Raw genomic sequence first — 18,520 nt, forward strand, 5'->3', positions numbered from 1 at the left:
AATCTGTTCCACTCTTCTGAGTTCCTAGAGACCCTGTGCATATTGGGGGTAAAGGAGAAACAGCCATCATTCTGCATGCTTAAGGTTGTCAAATTCTGGCCTCCAGAAAACAAAGGGTCTATACATGTAGCCACAACAGCTGGGTGTACACATGCTACCTACTCCTTAGAAATCTGTACCTTGAGCCAAAGTGTGAAAGAGAAACAAAACTGTCTTTTATACAAAGGAATTAATTTGGAATTAATTATCTCAGCCAAGGGTCAACACTACACCATATAGTGTAACTGGCCCTTTAGAAAATACTATCATTAACTACACAGAGAGGAAATTATGCCACGTGTATTTTAAAAGAAAACAGTGGAAAACAGTGCTCTGTGTATTATAAACCACTTATGACAAAAGTGAGAGCTTCATTACTTTAAATGATAGCTCTATAGCAATTTCCATGTTTTTATATAAAATGCTTGCTTTTCATTTAAGTTATAGGCAGATAAATCTTAACTTAATGTTATAGTAGATATTTACTTTTTTTTCTTATTTTGAAATAAGTTATACTGGATATTCATTCATTTCTTAAAATTTTGCATCTTGAAGTAATTTCAAACTTGTAAGAAAGTTGCAGGACACGGCTGTATAAAGAACTTCTATTTTGCCTTTACACAGATTTCAGTGGTAAACGTTTTAGCACATTTGTTCCTTTCTCCTTCCACCACCGCCCCCGACACACACACACACACACACACACACACACACACACACACAATCATTGGTCTTTTCTGAACCATTTGAGAGTAAGCTGCAGATATGATGCCCATCGTCCCTAAACATTCCAGTTCATATTTCCTGAAAACAAGAACTCAAGCCAATATAATCACCACATAAGCTTTACTTTCAAATCAAGAGAACAACTGAATAGAATAGTGCTATCCAGACACAGACCCTTTTAAAATTTATCCAACTGAACCAACAATGTCACTTTTCCAATCTGATCCAGGACCCAATGCAGGAACACACTGCATTTAGCTGTCATATCTCTAGTCTCTTTCAATCTGAAACAGTTTTTCTGTTTTTCATGGCTGGACAGTTCCAAGGAATACAGGCCTTTCAACTTAAGTCTTTATAATATTTCATCATGGCCAAACTCACACCATGAATTCTTAGCCAGAAATCCCAACAAATGATGCTGAGTGTTCTTACACGACACTCGGAGGCATGTGAGGTGCACTCATCCCACCTGGCCACGTTTACTATAGAAATACCATCTTCCTGTTTTGTAGTCAATCAAGAATTTGAGGGAGGGGGCTGACATTCTTAGATCATGCCAATATCCTGTTCCTCATAGAAGCTTCACTAGCTTTAACATCCTTTGATGACTCCTGCCTAAATCAACCACCAGGCTGATGGTTGCCAAATGATGATCTTTCTATGTATATAAGTCCTCTGCTTTTATTAATAAGCATTCTACTAGGAGAAGCTTTCCCTTGTTCCCCATGTATGTATCCATTCATTTATATCAGTGTGAACTCACGGACTCCTATTTTATTCAATGGGTTATCACTGATTACTATCATACTTATTTTGATCCTAAAATTGTCCCTGATTTTGACGGGGGGGCAGCCACTCCAAGCTGGCTCCTCTATCACTCTGACAATGATGTCAGCATCATTTGTTACACATTTCCTTACTTGCAGGCGTAATAAGATGGTCCAGACTCATCGTATACATTCCCTGTCCTAAACCCTCAATCAGCCCTACTTCCAACGAGTCCTGATTCCTTTTAGGGAAACATGATATTTAGAAACCAATGTCTTAGCACATGGTATGATCATTGCCATCGGAGTGTCATCGCTTTTAGGCCCTCTCAGGGGATGGATCTAGAAAATGTGTAGGTACACACGTACATATACACTACTGATATCTATTACTATATCTATCTACTTATATATATTGAAAAAAATGAGTTCATACCGATTTCTCCAATTCTAATGTAATATCTGAGTCCTTTCATTCATCCCACCTTTCTATGTTTATACATTCCTTCTCCAGCAGTGAGAAATGCAGCTCTTATTCCCCTTAATATATTCACTCGTTTGCTCAATTTATTTACTTATTTGCTCAATGTAACCAATCTCTGAATCAAACCAACCACCTATGTACTAGCTTACTCCATCATTGGCAGGCCCATGCCTCCATGCCTGGAAAAGAAGAGAAGGAAAAGCAAGGGAAGGCAAGGGAAAGGAAGAAAGATGGAGAAAAGTAGGAAAGGAGGAAGGGAGGGATGGGAAGAAGGAAAGGGGCAAGAAGGGAAAATGGGGGGAGGGAAAAGAAGGGGAGAGAAGGGGAGGGGAAGAAGTAAAGCAGATATTTACCTTTAAAACACCTTCCACAGCCATCTTCCCTTCATGTCCTAGTAAAAGAGTGTACGGGTAAAGCCAATGGATTGCATGTTTGATCGACATCATAGGAAAGGAATCCTATTTAGGAGCAAAAACATATGGGAATGAGGACCATCTAACATAAATCACAGAAAATTTACCTGAAATGTACATATGACACTGAAATTGCCTTATAAACAAAAACCAATACATGACTCATATTTCCCAGAAGTCTACATAAACAAATATTCATTATTTCCTCTTCTCTTCCTGTTCCACACCCTTTCCCTTGGTAAACTCACCCACTCCCATCTTTCAGTCACCACCTATGTGCTGATGGCTTCTATGTTTCTATCTCTAGTCATGGCCCCTTTCTTGAGCTCTAGACTTGAACTCTCAATTGCACATTAGACGTGACTACATGCATACCCCACAGACCCCCACTCAGCATGTCTGAAACTACATGTCTGAACTCCTCTCCCTCCCCTACTTTCCCAAAGTACCTTCTCCTTCATCTTTATTTCTAATCTGAGTTAATCTCATCCACATCCACCTAGCTTCAAAGTTATAACCACAAACTTAGAAAGTCTTCATTATCTGCAAATCCTTCCTCCCAAATCAAATTGCTTTCCGAATTCCGTTTACCCTACTTTGAAAAGTCTACTAACAGGGACAATTAGGGAAATTTCAGAATGGTCTGTTTATTGGATGATACAGAATTACAGTTCATACGCTGAGGGATGTGATAATGGTGTTTGGTCACATAGGAGAATGTCCTAATTCTGAGAAGTTACAGACTGAAGTAGGTATGTAAGAATATTAACTGCCATGTACTTTTCAAATGGTTTGGGGAAAAAAGAGAGCAAGCCAATATGGCAATATGTGAACCACTGGTGATTCTAACTGAAGGAATCGTGGATGTTCATTTTACTATTTCTGAACTTTTCTTTAGATTTGACAATTGTCCAAGTAAAATGTTCTGAGTGAAAACAAAAAGAACGGAAAGTAAACAATGTGGTAAGCTGGGGGAGACAAGCTGTTTTAGTGGGACAGAACAGTGGGAGCAATACGCAGGAAACCTAACTTACTGACTCTCAGGAAACATCACATAAATGGCAACAAGAGTGTGAAAATAAGTCTCACCTAAGTGGTAGGATAGGTACCTGGGACTGTGCTCCTGGCAGAGTCGCCCACTGACCATCCCCGCCATCCCCACACACTCCCCATGCAGCCATTGCTCCCTTTCTGCCATTGCTCCTCACTGCCCACAGAGGTACCTGCTTCCAGCAAAAATCTGATTGCTACACATGTCACCTACTTCACGTCTGGGGGGCTACTTTCCTTCACAGCGTAAAACCCAGACAAGCTCACTCACCATGCAACACATGTCACACTAAGGTTTTAACATCTCTCTTCGCTTCACATGCTTGCTTTGGTGACGCAGCTTCTTACATTCTCCAAACAGACCAGGCCCTTTTGTGACTCAACACCTTTGGACGTGTTCTCTCTACCCAGAGGGCCTTTCCCCCACTCCAGACACTACTCTCATGACCTTTGTGAAACTGTAGTGACAATGTCAGTGCCCCACCAAATCCCCTTACGTCCAATTCTATCTTTTCTGTGCCTCCAGCTTTCCCTTCCAATAGCCGGCTGCTGCGTGTTTTCCTCAGTGTTTTGAAACTGCCCTTGAGCTTTGCTCGCAGGCCAGGAGAACAACGAGTGCCTGGGGATTTGTGTCCACCAGGATGACCATTAACTAGTGACTGATGATGCTGGGTTGTGAAAGCCCCAGCTCCCTGCCTCAGGCTGGGGCAAGTCTGAGGCACAAATGACCCTACAGCTTCCCTCCGCCGGAGAGAGAGGGCTGACGTCCTTGCGTCGGTGGAACACTTACCTGAGTTGCGTATCTACCTTCGCCCCTCTAATGTTTAAGTCTTTTTAAGGGCTCAGAACACACCACTGGTCTCTGTATAGTTGGCTGCTCTGCACAATAAGTTCTTACAATATTTACAGAATACTATGACAAGGCAAACTGAAGTGATTAATCTCTAAGGATTAACTTTTAAATTTCCTTTGCCACATTTGGATACACCAGTCATTAATTTATCTTTTACATACCAGGATTTGAACGGCAGCTGGTAAACTATCTAAAGGAAAATCTGGAAGTCCCAGTGTAGAAGATTCTTGGGAACAGAGAGTGGTGGCAAAGGACAAAAGCTGAGAAACTCTAGGGGAAAACAATAAGTGGTATTACATTTTATTCTAATAGTTGTAATATATAAAGTGTACAAATCTATTAACATAAATAGCTGAGCCGATTGAATTAATCTGAAAAGATGACATGTACCGTTAAATTCCTAAAGAACAACAGCTCCAATTACAATATCCCATAAAACTGAGAAGTTGATTAGATACACAGGTATGTTTCTTAAATCCATCACAATACGTGAGGTTTTCCACAACCTGGCCCTGCCAGCCTCACTTCCCATCTTTCTCAATCTAAACCTAAACTCTACCACCAGGAGATTTTTACAGCCTCAAGAATGAGGCATATACTCTCATATCCCAGGCCATTAAAAAAAAGAAAAAATCTTAAAATTCCACTATTCCATCCTCTATCTGGCAGAACCCTACTCGTTCTTTAGGACCCATCTCAAGTACGAATGCCTTTATGAACCCCTTCTGAAGTCCCAACCACAACAACCCCCAATACTTTGAAATTATGGCCCTTACTATATACTATGTTAAAGTATTCAAACATCTTTAAACTCTACTAGACCTTGAGTTTTTTGCCAGCAAAGATCAAATTTTTACCATCTTGGATAGCTTTATCACCTCCTTATCATTTTTATCATCAGCACTTACCCTAACTACTGAAAACTAAGAAAAGTTGTTGAATGAATGAATGAATGAACGAATGAATCAATCAAATCAATGAGTGGGCAAAACAAAATCACTGTTAAGTGTCCAGATAGTTATACAAAATACATAAGTGTATAGCTTAAGTACTTACTTCTCAGCAGAAATATTGGGTCCAACTGAATATAACAATTTAAGTTGGTCCTAAAATAACATAGAAACATAAACTCAATTAATAAAGAATGCAACAGATTAAAAGCAAATGTTTTATAGACAAATCCAACCTTTTCATTAAGCAGACACTAAGTAATTAATAACAAAAAATAATTTCTTGATATGTGTCATTTTCTTAAAAAAAAAGTAGCCTTTTTTAAAACTGTCAGACAAATAATACCACAATAATTTTCCTTCCACATTTCCTGAGATTTTCTTCATCCTATATTCCTTTTTCTTTCCATTAATTACTGAGGGGGACATCTACAAACACAGTAACATTTTTACAGTAATTGAATTTATTATAAATAGAAAAACTGTTTAAAAAATAAATTATTCTTGTTCCTACTGACCTTGAAGGGTAGATAATAAATATCTCTGGCTTGAAATCGGGAACGGAGAGGGGGGTCTAATGGATTCCCAGAGTACCTAGGCACTGGCAAGCCCAAGGCAATCACCCGGAAATTTTCACTAACTCGAACAATCTTCCAAGCATCCATTTCTGATTTGGTATGATCCTAAAAGAGTACAAGATCAAAAATTATAGCATGGATATTTTGATGTTTGCCAGACAGGAGTCGGGTTGAGAGGGTGTGTGAAAAATGGGAAGGGATTAAGAAGTACAAATTGGTTGTTAAAAATTAGTTATGAGGATGTAGGGTATAGCATAAGAATATAGTCAATAATATTGTAATAACTATGTATGGTGCCAGATGGGTACTGGATTTGTTGGCGTGATAGATGGGTGGGGCTTGGGGCAGTGTGATAAAAGGTGAATCGAGTAAGAAGTACAAAGTACAAATTTGGTAGTTACAAAATAGTCATGGGGATGTAAAGTAAAGCATAAAGAATACAGTCAATAATATGTTAATAGCTATGTCTAGTGCCAGGTGGGTTCTAGACTAGTCAGGGGGATCACTTCTTATATAAATGTCTAACCACTATACTGTACACCTGAAATTAATACAAAATAATATTGAATGTCAACTGTAATTGAAAAACTACAAAAAGGGGGGAAGTTATGAAAGGGAATAAGAGGTCCAAATTTCCAGGTATAAAACAAACAAGTCATGGGGCTGTAATGTACAACACAGGAAATGTAGTCCATAATACTGTGACAGCACTGTACAGTGTCAGATGGTTGCTGGGCTTATCATGGTGATCACTTCTTTAGGTATATAAACGTTGAACAACTATGGTATATACCTGAAATTGATATAACGTTATATATGTTAGCTATATTTTTTAATAAAAATCTTTTTAAAAGTTACGGCATGAATGATACAGCCTACAAGTGCGAGTGCTGCCAGGCTAAGGAATTTAGGCGCTGACTGCTCAGTGAACTGTACTTGAGAATACTCTCAAAGTCTAAATGTCAAAGAATGGAGCAAAGTGAGACCGGGCTCAGGCTGCCAGGAAGGCTCACAACGTGAAAACTGCTATTAACGGAGGAGCATCTCCTGTAACAAGGGACAAAACAGGGGTGAGTCGGGACTGTGAGTCCTGCTCAGTGACACAGAGCACCAGGGTCAGGAGGCTAGGGAAATACGCTGGCTCAGAGCAGAGGATGGAAAAGGTGGTCCTGGAGGGCAGAGCCCCGGCAGAGCAGAGCAGAGCCTGCCTGGACCTTAAACAGGTAGCTGTGCTGATGGGGATACTTCTACCAAGGCATATGAACAGTAATCAGTAACGTGTATTGAAAACTTACTACATGGTAAGCACTTGCCGTGAACTTTTCTCATTTAACATACACCAGAATCCAAACAGACATTTAGTTCCTTTTCACAAGTGAACAAACCGATGTTCAAAGGAGTTACATACTTGCCCATGGTCCTGCGATGGGTAGATGGTGGAACTGAGACTGGAGACAGTACAGGTTTTGGAGGTGTAAGTGCTGCTGCAAACTCTCACTAAAGTGACCGAGAGCTTGTTATGTTATTATACCCTCTGAGCCTCAGTTTTCTCATCTATAAAGTGGGAGAAGTATCACCAACATTACTATGGCTGCTACGAAAACTAAGTGTGATCATATATGTGAAAGCAACTGGTCCATAGCAGGCGCCTGTTAAATGCCTTTCCTTCCATCTCTGCCTGAGCTCATCAGTTGTTCTTCACTGTCCAGGGAAGAATCCACAGAGCTGACACAGTTTATGTGAATGTGCACATTCTGAGAGACAGCTCCTCAGCTTTCAGCAGATCTGCAGAGCATATGGCCCCCAGGACAGGGCCAAAACTCCTTCCATGACACTCAGGTCCTTTCGTGGCCAGATTCAGTCTGCTTCTCCCAGTCTGAGCAACCATTGCACACCAGCCCCTCAGCCCGCCTTCCCTGCCTCTGTGCTCCAGCCCATGTCACAATTGGGGCTCTCCAGACACATCACAGTCATTCACCAACCCTTCCCACTTTGCACAGCGTAAATGCAGGTATCATTCAAAGCTCAGTACCAACAATATCATCACTAAAATGGGCCCCTCCCTCCACTGGAACCACTTCTGTAGCCCTCCACTGCGTCCTACACAAGCTTCCGTCATTATATGTCTGTGCACTGACTTCTGTACATGACTGTCTCACGTTGGATGCAAACTCTGGAAAGGACTTATCACCTCTAGCACATAATAGAACAAGTGTCTGGAGATTGAGTGCATGAAATAATTTAAAACCGTAACGACCAATTATTTCTAGCATAACCAAAATCATGATCCTACATTGAATTAAAAGGACTGATACTGACACTATGTCACATGCACCGGGAAACAAGAATCTGGCTGTCACCCTGTCTGAGAAACCAAGAGGACACTTTTCTGAGATCTGAATATTTCTGTTTTCCACTTATACAAAAATGATAATCAGAATATAAATAAAAATTTTACAAACCGATCGTATGTTTCCATAACAACAAAATTCTACTATAATCACTTCCATGGAACCATTAACATTTTGAGATATTCAAATTTAGTATACGGAATCTAGCTAGAAATAAGAGAGGGTTTAATTAAGGTGCTGAAATCCTTTTATCATAGAAATTCTGTGGTTCTCATGAGACAGAGTCTATGCATACAGAAATCACATTTACCAATAAATAAAAAATATATATACTTATACTGATATTTACATTGGGAAAAGATGTGGTACATCCTTCCCACTTAATAATAATAAGTATTCCGTGTATACTAAAACCCTTTGACCCCATGTGCCAACTTCCTATCTAAATAACAAGTTCAATAACTTTGCACAGAATTCTACTAAACAAATAAAGAATATGTCAAATTTCTTTTTATAAAGTAACTCCTATACTTAAAAAAAAATGATTCCATAATCTCAGTATTCTTTTCCAAATCACTTACTAAAAGTGGCAAGTAACTACATGGGGGCAAATAATAGTTATTTTGTACTTCAAAAGTATCTAAAATGTTCTGTATACTAACTGCCTATTTTTTAAATAACAAATGTAAATTATTATTCTTATATTTATATTTATTTATATTATTTACAAAATATAAATTAACATTTAAAATAAGATTTTTTTAAAAAAGTAATAAAAAGGCTATCGTGTCAACAAATTAATTGTAACAATAAGAATGATTGAATTTAACTTTTCTTACTGATTAAATCCCCAAGTATCCCCCTTCTAATTATATTAGTATGGTACCATCTTTACATAGATCCAAAAGAAAACAACTATACTGCACAATGAAAACACCATCTCGGATGTCCCATAAACAGTAAAGAAACAAGATACCAAAAGGGTTGCCGGACAGGCTTCCGAGAAAAGAGACTCACACAGCAGACTCACTGCATCAGTAATGTTTAGATGCAGTCACGGAGCATCGGTTCAATCAGACCCGCTGGTGGTAGCACCTATTATTTAGCGCGTAGCGTGTTCTGGGCTTGTGTTGGCTCCCTGGGAGCAGGATCAAGACGTTTATCACACAGATCCTGCTCTTGAGAAATCTGTAACCAACTCGGGGTAGTGAGAGTGGCACATATGAATGTCCACAGAGCAGGTGCGAGAGGTACTCCAAGCGCTCCACTGCAGAGGCGGAGCCAGCCGTCCCTGGAGACTTGGTTAGCCAGGGGAATCCAGTGTGGGGCAGCTGTTGCTGAACTGACAGGGCTGTCTCCTCACCCTCTTGGGACATCACACGAGCCCCTTCTCCAAAGTCTTTGAGGAGTCCCACATTCCCTTGATGATGCCTTCTTTACACGCACTTGCATCTCAGAATTTAAAGATTTTATTGCCCTTACTCATCCATCCAACAAACTGCCTCATTCATCCAACAAATACAAAGGGTGCCAAAAAAGTATACGCATTTTAAGAAAAGACTGTATTAAAATTGTAATACAATGAATGAGGCGAGCCTTCATTTGATTAACGCCATCTTTTGAGTGAACGCCACACTACACATTGCTACTCTAACTCAACTCAACTTCGAAAAGTAACACGTAGATAACATCTCTTAAAATGTGTACCATTTTTTGACACCCCTGGTCGTTACTGAGCACCTACCAAGAGCCAGGCATTGCTCTAAGAGCTTGAGACAATATCAGTGACAAAAATCCCTTCCCTAGTGAAAGTTATAACCCAGTCAAGGGAAGCAGATGATGAACTAAAAACATAAGTAAGTAAATGGTGCAGGATGTTGGAAGACTTTATGGAAAAAAAACGCATAGATAAGGGAGTGTGGGGACAGAGGGCACATTACAATTTTAAATAGGAGGGTGAGGGCGGCTCCATTAACAATAATATTTGAGCAAAGACTTGAAGGAGGTCCAGGAGTGAGCCAGGCAGATGTCTGGGAGAAACCATTCCAGAAGAGAGAAGTGCCCGTGAAAACCACCCGTAAGGGAGAGCATGCCTATCCAGCATGTTTAAGGTACAGGAAAGAGAATTCTGGGAGCTAGAGTGGAGTAAGAAAGGAGAGGGACAGAGGAGGTAAAGCCCCAGGGCAGAAGGGGCCCACATCATACAAGACGCTGTTCTACTGCGAGGACTTTGGAATTTACCCTGAGAAGATCAGGAAGTTGGTAGAGGGTTAGAGCAGAGGGACCACCTGACTCGCACGTTTAAAAGCGACCGGTGTCTACTGTGGGGCACGGAGGATGGAAGCAGGCGGTGTAGTGAGGAGGTTCTTACAGCTCAGGCGTCAGATGCTGGTAGCTTGGACCATCAGGGTATCTTTGAAATATCTTACTTATTTCTGTCAGTATCTACTCGGCTTTGAGCTTCCCGAGTCCAAGAACTGAACGTTTTTCAGCTTTGTATTCCCACGACTGTCTAGAAGCCATTAGTAAATAGTTGTTGAGAGACAGAAAAAGGAAGATAGGAAAGGAGGAAGAAAGGGAAGAAGACTTGAAAGGAGAGAAAAAGGAAAGAATAGCTATTAGATTGGCAAGAAAAAGTCAAAAACCTTGGGCATTTTCTAATAAGGTCTGCAAATATGAAAAGAGCCTATAAAACTCATGACCAGACTTCAGCAGTTTGACACATATGGGCCACCTGCCAGTGTGTCGTCCTTCTGATACGATCATGTCTTATGTAACAAATGGCACTACTCACAGCTCAGCAGCTAAGACAAACCACACAAATTCTTTTCTTACTTGGAGAAGTTTGTCGTAACGCTCAGCAGACATGAGGAAACGTCCATCTTCAAGCTGCATCTCCCGATTTTCCAGCAGGTTGTTCAAAACCGGCAGGACATTCCTCTCCGCCTTTTCCAAGCCTTCCAAGATGAGCGTTCTGCCTTCTGTGGCTGCACGAACTGCACACTATTCCCAGGAAACAAAAGCAATCCGAGAATATCAAAGACAGCAGTGCACAGCCACCTCTTACTTGTAATGCAAATTATACTTGTGACTCTTATTGTAAGGACCAGAAATCAGGAAAGCAGCGTCCCATATCCTCGTTTTGCTCTATTTGCCTATGTGACCTTAGGGAAGTGATTTTCTCTCTTTTGGCCTGTTTCTCCATGTGTAAAATAAAGACATTGGAAGAAATGATCTCTAAGGTTCCTTTCAGCTGTAACATTTCCAATAATGCCCAGTGAAAAAGAAAACTAAGAGTTATCTTTGAATCGGTAACATAATCAAAGGAGGAAACAGATTCTTTAACTAGAAAAGAGAAATGATGATTACAATGTGCCCCATCTACACCACAAGCTTCTTGAGGGGATCACGTCAGCGAGGTGAGAATGCATGGAGACCGTAACGTTTTAAGCAAGAGTCGCCATCAAAATGAGTTCAGGTTTATTGTAATGTTCATAGCTGCCAAGGTTACAAACTTACCAAAACAGAAAAAGGCTCAGGTTTTACACTGGCCTATTATAGACCGATTATAATGATAGTCCTATAAGAATTCCAAGTAAAGTTTAATAGAGAAAAATAGGAACTAAAGTAGGCCCCAAAAGAGACAGGAAAACTATAATACAAAAAGTACTAACAATGTAAAACAAAACAAAACAAAACAAAAAATCTTTAACTGATAGATCCTAAACAAAATAGAAAAAAACTACTTTTCAGTCAAAATCCTTGAAAATCTGGTAAGGAAACACCCTCAGAGACGTTTCTCCTGCACATTCAACAACAGGGAAAGGGCTAATGCTGCTATTAATAAATTTCCACTGTCAAACTCGCCTTAAAATTCTCCTTCTTTGGCCTCCATGTACTACACACTCTTGGAAAAACTGTTTCTCCTTTTCTGCCTGCCCAGTTCCGGGCAGATGATGCCAGAATGACATCTCTAATCCACAGCTCTTCTTACGCTACAAGGTCCGGCCTGAATAATCCTGTTTGGTCACACAGTTCCAACCACCACCCTTATGCGAATGACTCCCAGATCCGGAGCTCCCCCAAGCTTGACCATATAGTCCCATCACCTGGTGTCTCCAGCCAGACTCCATAAGCACCTCTGGCTCCCCGTCCAACACTGAATGCACCTTACTTCCCTATTGAAAATGGAACCATCATTCACCTGTGCCAGGATCTTCATTTCTATCTCACCTCCTACATGAACTTTATCGCCATGTCCTAATGATTTAATTTCTTTAGTATTTCTTGAACTCACCCCTTCTACCCCTCCGAAACTAGCCCTTTCTACTTAGAGCTTAGGGGCATCCTTCCCACCTCCTCCAAAATCTTCCTCCAGCAACTATACCATCTCTTATTTGCATTCCCTCTCAAATTCCCCCTCTTCTACAAGCATGTCTGTACTTTAAGAAAACCTACAGTCTCCTGATAGCTTTTTATCCTTTCCTTTATCTTCCAGCCTCTTGAAAAATAGTCCACAGAGGCACTGCCTCTAATAAACTTCCATTACCCTTACTCTACTGAAACCACTCACTTGAAAGCACCGAAACCCAAACTGCCTCAAATCAGGCTTTCTCTTGATCTTCATGTTTCCTTTTCAACCCTCTTCCCTTCATCCTCTCTTGTGCTTCATTTCTGTCTTGGACATTACCCAAATTGCTTTTCCCCTTGTTTTCCACGGCCCTTCCTCTGTGCCTGTCCTCTAAAAAGCAACCATTGCCCAGGGTCCTATCTTTAACCTTTCTCCTTCTTTTCTTAGCTATTTCACTAGCAAAGACGTAAGCGACTCTGACAAATCCACATTCATTCATTAGGTACCCGTTACATGGCAGGCACTGTGTCATGTACATTAAGGGCAACAAGAGATAAGACTTTCTCATTTTCTTGATTTTATTATTCTTGAGGACCGCGCCGTGTGACCCGAGACTTTCTCCTGGGCTCCAGACTCACATTTCCAAATACCTTGTGAACATCTCCATATTGACTGATGTTCAGACTCAACATACCTCATCATATCAAGTACATGACTTCTTCCCTAAACTAGGCATTCATCCTGGTGTCTATTTCAATGAAAGTTTCATTGACTCTCCCATCACCTAGGACTCATTACTTCTGATTCCTCAAACAATATATGTGTAACCTGTAAACATCCACCATTTCATTCCACTCCCACTGCCAGCATCCCAATGGCAGCCTTCATTCTCTTCCTGCACTTTTACTAAAAGGACTCATTGGAGCAGACACCAGATTTCAATGTCTCCAGTCTCCAGCTACCCTCAAGGTGATATTCCACGCCGGAAGTTAGAGACTGAATCATGGCATCTGCAAAGTCTATTTCAACAGTAATATCCATAATTATGTGAGTTATCTCAACTTTACTAAAAATATTTTTTAAATCCTCCCAAGCTTTTTTCTTATTAATTCAGCATTAAATTATTTATTTTACACATAATTTAAAGTGGCAACAAGAATGGATGCTCTATAGTGTGACTGGGTCCAAAGATAAGAATATAAGAAGAAGGTTACAAAACTTATAACAGTAGTACAATTTCTTGAAAAAAAATGAAAAGAAAAAAGTGACATGTAAAGGATCACCCAAGATCTTTAACTTTCCTCTCAACTTGCCCTTTGGTTATTTGGTTACAGACCCAGAGCATATGCAAATTAAAAATATTATACTTAGGGTTAGGGTTAGGTTAGGGTAAGGGTAAGGGTTAGGGTTAGGATTAGGGTTAGGGTTAGGGTAAGGGTAAGGGTAAGGGTTAGGGTAAGGATAAGGGTAAAGGTTAGGGTTAGGGTTAAGGTTAGGTTAGGGTGTGTGCAAGCAACGATACTGGCTAAAGGAGAAAACCTTAAGAAAATGTCATTAGTAACAAAATCTGAATCACTGCATTTACAGACAAAAATACTAGTTACTATTTCAGTATTACCTTGCTTCCTGATTCTTCCTTAAAATAGTCTATAAAATGATTCAGATACTTTCACTGCCAAACTTTGGTAATGCAACCTGATCACATTTGTAAAGAAGAATGTGAGAAACAACTGAATAGTAAGTCCATTAAGAACTCGAATACATCAACAACGTATTGTACTATACTATAAACCTCTGGCTTAACTGGAGATGTTGGAGAGAAAAAAAATAACTGTTACAAGTTTTGCCCTCAACAGAGGCAGAAACATCTTGTTCCCCCTTCTCTCCCCACCCCCACCCCCCATACTGATGCCCCCTTTGCCCTGTGTTCGCTCAGCACTTAAGTGTAGAAACACAACACAGTTTTTCTAGTTTTCTCATTAGACCTGTTTCATCTCCCCAGCAGGATTCTCAGGTCTTAAGATGGTGAGAACCCTGTCTTTTATGTCACTGGTACAAAAGCAGCTCACAGCAGCAGACTTTCAGTGTTTATGGAACAAAAATGTAACCACTCAAAGATGCTGTTGTGTAAGTTTAGGAAGAGGTTTTATAGAAAGGCTAACAGTTATTATTACCTATGCCCACACTTGATACAAGAACAGAACAGAAAAAGTTTAACTGTCAGCATGAAAGATTTAAGCTACATGTTTCAAAATTTTCCATACATATTTTTAAATAAAATAATTGTGGTATAATTTTTCTAGTGAAATCTTAAATAAGAAAAGAGAGCAGTGCACACATATTTTATGTGGAATGAATACTTGTGATCATTTCTCAAAGTAGAAATTAGATCAACAATAAGGATCCTTTCCTGCCCTTCAAACTACAGAACTTCCAGGGACCTAATTTTCTCCAATAGAAATCAGAAAAAAATGCAGCAAGATCCCTCTGGACAACCCATCTCATATCACAGCTTTAACAACCCAACATGTGGACACAAAGGATTTCAAGATAAAAGCAGCTGCATGGCCTAGAATCAAAAACTGCCTAAGTCCCTGCTCTAGATTTGCTCCTGATTTAAGACCTTAGGCAAACAATTACCCTGGAGGTCTGTGTCCTCATTTCCTAAATGAGAACATCCTCAAGGGGTATTATACAATACGTATCACTATTTACGAATCAAAGCAGCACTGGGAAAAAATATAAAGCTATCAAATCTATTAGAATATAAATTATTATGAATACAGCCATAATTTAATGAAAATAAATTGCAAAGAGCTTCAAGTTACTCAAAATGGCTACAGTGTAACAGCACTGAGAAAAAGGAAAAAAAAAAGAAATTTACATTTCAAGTTCTTTATTTTAAAATATCAGAATAGGATCAGCTTGATTGTTGGTTGCTTACCTGCTGTGGGTGACAGGTTAGTCACTCTACCTCCCTGAGCCTCCATTTCTTTCTAAAGCTACACTAAGGATGGTGAGGGTTAAACGAGGTAATCTGGGGCACACAGTGAGCCCCTGAGAAAGGATCGGCTGCGACTACTGCGGATACTGCCATCCTTGCCACCATTGGCATCATCACTGCTCTTTCAGGAAGCAGCATAATACGGTAGAAAAAAATCTAAGCTCTGCAATTGGACAGATGCCGGTTTGAATTCCACCTCTGCTCGTCACCAGTTATGTGACCAGGGCCTTCTCAGACTCAGTGACTTCCCCTGTAAATTAAGGATGTCATCTCCCTCCCAAGGATGTTTTGAGAATTAAATGCACTAGCAGCACAACAGAGGTCTCCTCAGTAAAAGTGACTTTTATCTCCCTTGATTTTTTTTAAATGAATTACACAAATCTGTCAAATAGTTAACATTGTATGAGTAGATAAGAGTTGGCCTGAGCAAGACAGCAACATGAGTAGGAGCCAAGGACTGAGTGGTGACTAACACAGAGGCCAGAGGGAACAGCAGACTTTCCCCAAGTGTCCAAGGGACAACTGGAGCATTTTATAACAATATGGCCGCAAAGGATCCGGTACAGAATTCAGCCACTCTCAACAGCCTAGCTTCTGTAGGAGATGCTTTCTGAATTCCCATACTTAACTTATGAATGAACTTCTGAAAGACAACTTTGTAATTTTAACAGTGGTTAGAGGTGGAAAGTGGCTTCAGTATGCACAAATGAATCAAGTTTACAAGTAAATGGTTTCCCCTATTTGTTAAAATAAGTAAAAGGAATTTAGACAAAATAAAAATCTTATTTTCTGATCAATAGCACCATCATTCAATTTATTAAGAGTTGCTTTGGATGACCCGTAATAGTTAAACAGTCATTAAAAAAGTTAATCCTTATTTTTTTCTATTAATAAGAGAGAATTAAAAATAAGCCCAAACAGAATAGAGTAAAATGTTATGTAAATGTTATGTAATTGTTTAAAGTGCATTTTTATACTTAATAAAAAATGTACATCATGGAATTTCACAGTATTTGTGTCAAACAAATCAACAAGATGCAAATGTGAAAAGAGTTCTTGGCTTAAAAAGGTTAAAGAAAATCATTTGAACTTTCCCATCCTGGCTTTCTACTCCCCAAATTATTCTGGGGATAAACAGTATCTCCTCTCAATCAGACATAAAACCTAAACATAATCTATTTGCAATTTAGCTAATTTGTATTAGCTTACATTTGAATAATCCAAGCAATTGTATATTGACTTAAAGTCTTCCTCTCCTTGGTGTCACATTGCAATAAAAAAAATTAATAATGAGAATGGTAATAAGTAAAGTAAGAAAAAAATCACAACAGTAATAGATTTTTAAAGGGGTGGAATACTGATGATTAGGCTTTTTGGGGTTATTTTATCGTCTGAGGCAAATGAATATTAATGAGGTAGCAAAATATCTTAGTCTCCTTATTCCTCCATAGGTGTCATAATATCAGTCATATTAATTTTCATATTTCTGTTCTTTAACCAAGTCTTCTTTTCTTGCATAAAAAATATTTAAATTACCTTCACATCAACAAGTGCATAAGTTGTAATCAATATTTATAAAGATAAGCATGGTATAAATTTCCACACTTTCTTGACTCTAACTTATTTATTTCATCAGGCCCTCTATCCTTTTCCATATTATTGACATCTACAGAAGCAATAGCCAATGCAAATTAAAGCGTATTAATTTTGCAAAGTAAACACATGGAAATAGTCAATATTGACAAAAATCCATGAGGCAATCACTCATCATGCACTGATGAGAGTGTGAGTTGGAGCATTCAAATCTGAAAAACTAATCAGAGCTAATAGCAAGATATAATAGATATATAATATAGTATTTATAATATAATGTGATATAAGTTAATATGATATTCACCAAGTGGTATTTATACCTGAAAATTTAGAAAGAACCTGAATAACTAACAATATGGGAATGTGGATAAAATGGGAATGTTAAATAAATAACGTAACACATATTTCATGAAAAGCTATTTGGACACTGAAAATCATATATTTGAGGAATATCTAATGTCACAGGAAGATGCTCCTGATAAAATATCAGGTTTTGAAAAAAGCAGACGATAAAATTTTATGTGCACCATTGCTGTACACCATTTTAAAAAAAATTATACATGATTAAATAAATATGCATATAGGCATACATAATAGAAATTAATTCAGAAAACTTACGCTGTTAGTCTTGAAGGGGAAGATAACAAGTAGTAGTACTTTTTATATCTTTTCCCTACGCTCTTTAGCATTTATTATATTACCCTTCTTTACTACGTTTCTTGTTTTTTTCTCAACGACGACAGGAATTGGTGTCTTTTGTCCTCTGCACCAAGATAGTGCCTGACATAACATTTCAATAAATACCTGTTCATTGATAAATACTATATTATATATCTATAAAATGAGCATTTGACTTTTTCAATCAGAAAAAATAATCAGTATTTTGAAAGAAAATACCAAGTCCCCACAACAGAATAATTAATATTAACCTAATTCTGACCTTCGGGAGTAGCAGTGGAGTTTAACCTCCTACATTATCATCAGTCATCCTTAATCCTGCATGAAAATAAGCAGAGATGGGCAGCCATGACCCTCAATTAGGACTTGGGAGTTTTTCCAAGGTTTCCAGCTGAAATGTCAATTAGTAACTACTTGGACATCACTCATATGTGCATACAATGTCAACCACACTGAAAACCCCAAACTTTCTCTCCCAGTACCCAGCAAGTGACCACAGGTATTTTTCCATTTACATTGGTCCATCTAGGTACAGGCATCACCTGATGGTAAATGGAGATACTGCCCCTCCCTTGACCCCAGATATCAAATTCAACGGTTAAGAATATTAAATAAAGAAAATTCTAAATAAATATAAAGAAAGACCTTTTATGACCAGCTGGTAATCAACTGGTAACTTCATC

The 18,520-nt window shown here is 39.0% G+C and overlaps 1 protein-coding gene across 1 annotated transcript in view; it reads right to left on the minus strand.

The window, feature by feature from the left end:
* The window catches only part of VWA8 (von Willebrand factor A domain containing 8), a 298,600-nt gene that overhangs the window by 242,344 nt on the left and 37,736 nt on the right, over positions 1–18,520 (minus strand). The window contains exons 5-9 of the mRNA XM_081046044.1: positions 11,047–11,214; positions 5,801–5,965; positions 5,389–5,438; positions 4,494–4,602; positions 2,370–2,474 (exon numbers count right to left, since the gene is read on the minus strand). Coding sequence (XP_080902170.1) covers positions 2,370–2,474; positions 4,494–4,602; positions 5,389–5,438; positions 5,801–5,965; positions 11,047–11,214 — 597 coding nt within the window. The remainder of the gene's footprint in view (positions 1–2,369; positions 2,475–4,493; positions 4,603–5,388; positions 5,439–5,800; positions 5,966–11,046; positions 11,215–18,520) is intronic.

The sequence above is a fragment of the Rhinolophus hipposideros genome (genome assembly GCF_964194185.1).
Source record: "Rhinolophus hipposideros genome assembly, chromosome: 4".
Classification (NCBI taxonomy): Eukaryota; Metazoa; Chordata; class Mammalia; order Chiroptera; family Rhinolophidae; genus Rhinolophus; species Rhinolophus hipposideros.